Source organism: Marmota marmota, unplaced genomic scaffold (assembly GCF_001458135.2).
Source record: "Marmota marmota marmota unplaced genomic scaffold, marMar, whole genome shotgun sequence".
Lineage (NCBI taxonomy): Eukaryota > Metazoa > Chordata > Mammalia > Rodentia > Sciuridae > Marmota > Marmota marmota.
In genome coordinates this window covers 108,854-112,774 of record NW_026000248.1, presented here as the reverse complement: position 1 = coordinate 112,774, position 3,921 = coordinate 108,854, and the positions used below count along the sequence as shown (strand labels likewise).

The 3,921-nt window shown below is 52.3% G+C and overlaps 1 protein-coding gene across 1 annotated transcript; it reads right to left on the bottom strand.

Moving 5' to 3' along the window:
• Positions 1-929: 929 nt before the first annotated feature.
• Positions 930-3,634, bottom strand: LOC107161124 (PRAME family member 20-like). The gene is made up of 3 exons (XM_015507611.2): positions 3,348-3,634; positions 2,388-2,969; positions 930-1,569 (listed from the first exon to the last, which is right to left on the bottom strand). The coding sequence occupies exons 1-3, from the start codon at positions 3,632-3,634 to the stop codon at positions 996-998; spliced, it is 1,443 nt and encodes a 480-aa protein (XP_015363097.1). The 3' UTR covers positions 930-995.
• Between the last annotated feature and the right edge of the window lie 287 nt (positions 3,635-3,921).

Genomic DNA, 3,921 nt, shown 5'->3' with positions numbered 1-3,921 from the left:
AGCCCAGTCCTCAGTGGAGAAAAGTGTTAGAGGAAGATCTCTCAGGTATGTGCTACCTGTGCCCCCCCACCAGAGCTTGTAATTAATTCAGTTTCATTTTGAAATATTCACAGGTGTTATCTACCTATATGACTCTACTATTTTGCTGAAAGGGAATTTGGGTACCTTCAAGGGGCACCAAAGTTTTAACTGTGGACAGACTACCTAGGTGTATGACAGGCAAGGTTTGGTGAGGCCCAGAGGCTGTGATCAATGTGCAGCATGGACACCTCCTGCAGCACTGGGAGTGGGACAATGGGGCCTGGCTTATGCACAGAAGCCCTTGCCCAGCACACCCAGAGACCATGACCTGAGGATTCTGTATCTACGTGGATACCCATCAGGAAGGGCCAGTGTTGAATGTCTGGGTGGCACTGAGGTGCACTGAGAAGAGGTTTTCTTGCAATGGCTCATGTTCAGTGCCTACATAAAATGTTCCAATCCACCTGTGTGAACCTGCATGTGTTAAGCCACAGAGAAGCCACACATCATGACCAGATTTCAGTTTGATACCTTGACTTCCTGGGGCTGAACCTCATTGTTCACCAAGTACCCCATGCCTTCTTTCTCCATCAGCACCTGGAGAATCCCAAGGTTTCATGAGAAAGCCAGGTCAATCCAGTGCAGAGGACGTCAGAAGACTAACCTTCAGATTCTGTTCATTTCTGACGATTTATGGACCAGCCATGAAAGAAAGTAACATCTTCCTGTTCCCATCAAGCCTGAATCCCATTCTAGAAATCCAGGTCCCTATGTATGTCTCTATAAAGACACATGTCCTGAAGGTCCTATCCTCGGGGGGCTTCCCTCCAATGGAGACCCCTGCTGTACTTTCCTTTCCCCATCCACACATTAGGCAATGTCTGAAATGGTGGGCTCTGTGTTCCATCTAAGGTGACCTTACATCCTGGTTATACCTCCAATTGTTTAGAAGTACACTTTTGAAACACACCCAACTAGGCAGCTGTTGGACAGGAGCAGTGAATGAGGCCCTGGTTATACATGAACTTGGAGCCACAACGACGACAGGGGACAGTACAGAACACAAGGATGTTTGGCTGCCTAAAGTCCCTCACTATTGCTGTCAGCTCAGCACAGAGTTGGGAACATCTGCCTGGGTGGATGGTACCCCGGGCATCATAGCTCTCCAGAGGGGCAGGATACAGCTCTACGCTCAACTGGCTCAGCCTGGCAGTGTGAAGCAGCAGATCACTCAGGGTTGACATAGAGAGGCGGTTCCCATGGATGCTCAAGATCACAAGCTGGGAGCAGCGGCTCAGGGCAGGTAGGAGGGTTTGGAGCTGGGAGTCAGTGATCCCGCAAGCTGCCAAGTCCAGGCTGTTCAGGGTGGTTGCAGTGCTGTCCAGCAGGATTTGGAGGGGCTCCAGACTGAAATCGGTCAGTTTGATGCCCCTCAGTTCCAGGTGTCTGAGCTGTCTGGTGTTTGGATATCGGGAAAGGTATTTCCAGTCAGAATCTGACAGTGGGCAGTTGGTGATTGAGAGGGTCTCCAGGGGGTTCTTCAGGTGCCTAAGGAAAAACCAGACAGTTAGTTCTGAGGAGTAATGTTAAGGAGGGAGAAGACAAATTGGCCCAAACCCAAAGTCACCCTGGTGATCTAACAATGGTCCACACTTAGGATGCTGCCTTTTGCAGAATCTGCTCATTCACATCACCCCATGTCAGGGTGAGCCTTTCACCACATCTCCTGTGAACAGATGAGTCTACATCTCTGTGTCCCCTCCTCACTGCCAAGCAGAAAGTCACAGGTCTGGCCACAGGAGGTCATGGGGAGTCATGTATGAAGGACAAATTTGGGCAGGATGTAATAAAATCCACTGGGGTTAACCCTCTGAGAGGTGCACACCATATATCCTCAGCAAGATTTCCACCCTGCTCCTGACCCTTACACCCAGGATCACTACCTGGAGTTCAGAACAGCCTTCCCCAGGTGGGTATAGAGGCAGGTCCTCTGCTCCCAGCTGGGGAGCCCAGAGCTCCCCTGATTACAGGTGTAAGTGTGGGGGCTTCCCTCCTTCCAAGCCCTTTTCTCTACCTGCTTTCCACCACCTACGCTGGACAGGCTTCCCACGGAGGGAACATCCATCCCATCCCTAGCTCCTGTCCCTCCCAACTGGATTCCCAGCATGGTGGCACTTCCCAGACTATGGACCCTCTTTTAGGAGTCTGCTCCAACACACGTGATGCGAACTAGCTTCAGGATCCAAAAGAAACTAAAGGATGGGTTATTTACCTTCCAGTGTCTTATTAACCATGAGAGTGTCAGTGGCTGGTAGGTGCAAATTTCCTGAAACTTCTGCAGAGGATGCTCACCCCCCCTTACTCACCTCAGCACCTGTTCCAGGTGGCCCTCGAGGAGGAAGACAGCATTGGCACAGAACTTCCGCAGGCAGTCCATCCTGAGGAACTGCGAGGTGAGCTGGGCGAGCAGCTGCTCCTGCTCCTCTTGGGAGGTGTAGGCAGGCACATAGACCTGGGAGACAAGCAGCTTCCTCAGGTTCCTCATCTGGCCCAAGAAAGGAGCACAAGCAGCCAAGGTGGAGGGCGCCCAGGCGCAGTGAACTTCCACCTTCTGGACTGAGTCCAGCTGCAGCAGTCTCAGGACCTTCCTGGTGTGACCGGGGGGTTTCCCAAAGATCTTCAGGCTATTGCAACACAGGTGCAGCCTGTCCCTTCTCTGTCTGACCCACAGGAACAAGTGGGTCAGGTATTCATCCAGGGGTCTCTTTCTGAGGCTCAAATCTATGAAAACCTTGAAGGGTGGCTTATCTGCCATTTCTGGACCAAGTTTCAATGTTCGATTCTTCTTAAGGTCCTCCGGTGAGCAGGCATCAACCAGGGCTCCAGACCACATCCTCCAGAAGTTCTGGGGAACATTCCGCAAATCCAGCACCTGCAGTTTCCACCTCCTGCAGGGATGACAGCAGAGTCTCAGCCCTGAGGCCCCTTTCTTCACCTCTCAGCTGCTGCCTCCTGCTCCACCTCTTCCTTCTGTCTCACTTTTCTCCATCCACTTCCCTCCAATCCAGCCTGGTGCCCCCACTTGTACAGACTGAGACAGGGGCAGGTATAGCCTCCTTCATGGGTCACCTCAGCTGCCACAATCACCTCCACATCTGGAAGCCTTTCCCAGATGGGGCTCAGCATAACCAAAGCCTCTCCACTCCTCCTTGCTGGCAGCACAGGAAGCCTGTGGTGCACAATTCAGCACCCACTCTCCCTGCCTATACCCATCCCTTCCCTGGCACCGAGGGTGCTCCCTTCCAGGCCACCTAGGTCCCCCTCACCTGGGGTGATCCTGCTGGGCAAGCAGCATGTCTAGCCCATCCAGGGCCACTTGGATCATCTCAAGCTGTGGCTTCCTCATCAGGGCCCCCAGGGGCAGGCGGGTGAAGGGCCAGGCCTGCACCATTTTCTTCAGGACATCAGTGTGTCCCCTGCTGAAGGCCTCCACAAAGAGTGGTGGGAAGAGCTCTATGGGCAGGTCCTCCAGATCCAGGAGAGCCCTGGACTTGTTGCTCAGCAGGCTGCGTCCTGCCAGCTCCAGCAGCGTGGGTGGGGACTGGATGCTCATCCTGGGGAGTCTGAAAGAAGAAAAATCCTGGCAAATGGTCCAGGGAAAAGGTCACTATCCCATCCATTGCCAGCCTCTGGGAAGGGGGAACTGGGAAGTCTACAAGCACACCTCACCCTTATGGGGGAAAGCTTTTGGATTATTATTTTGTCCTTTTAATAGGGGGAATGGAGTGTCATGTGACCTAAACCGTAGGCTCCTATATTCAACAACTATATGGCTGGAAATAGACTTGCCCTCATATGGATGAAATTCGTTTTAATTTTTTTTAAAAAAATTAGCATTTA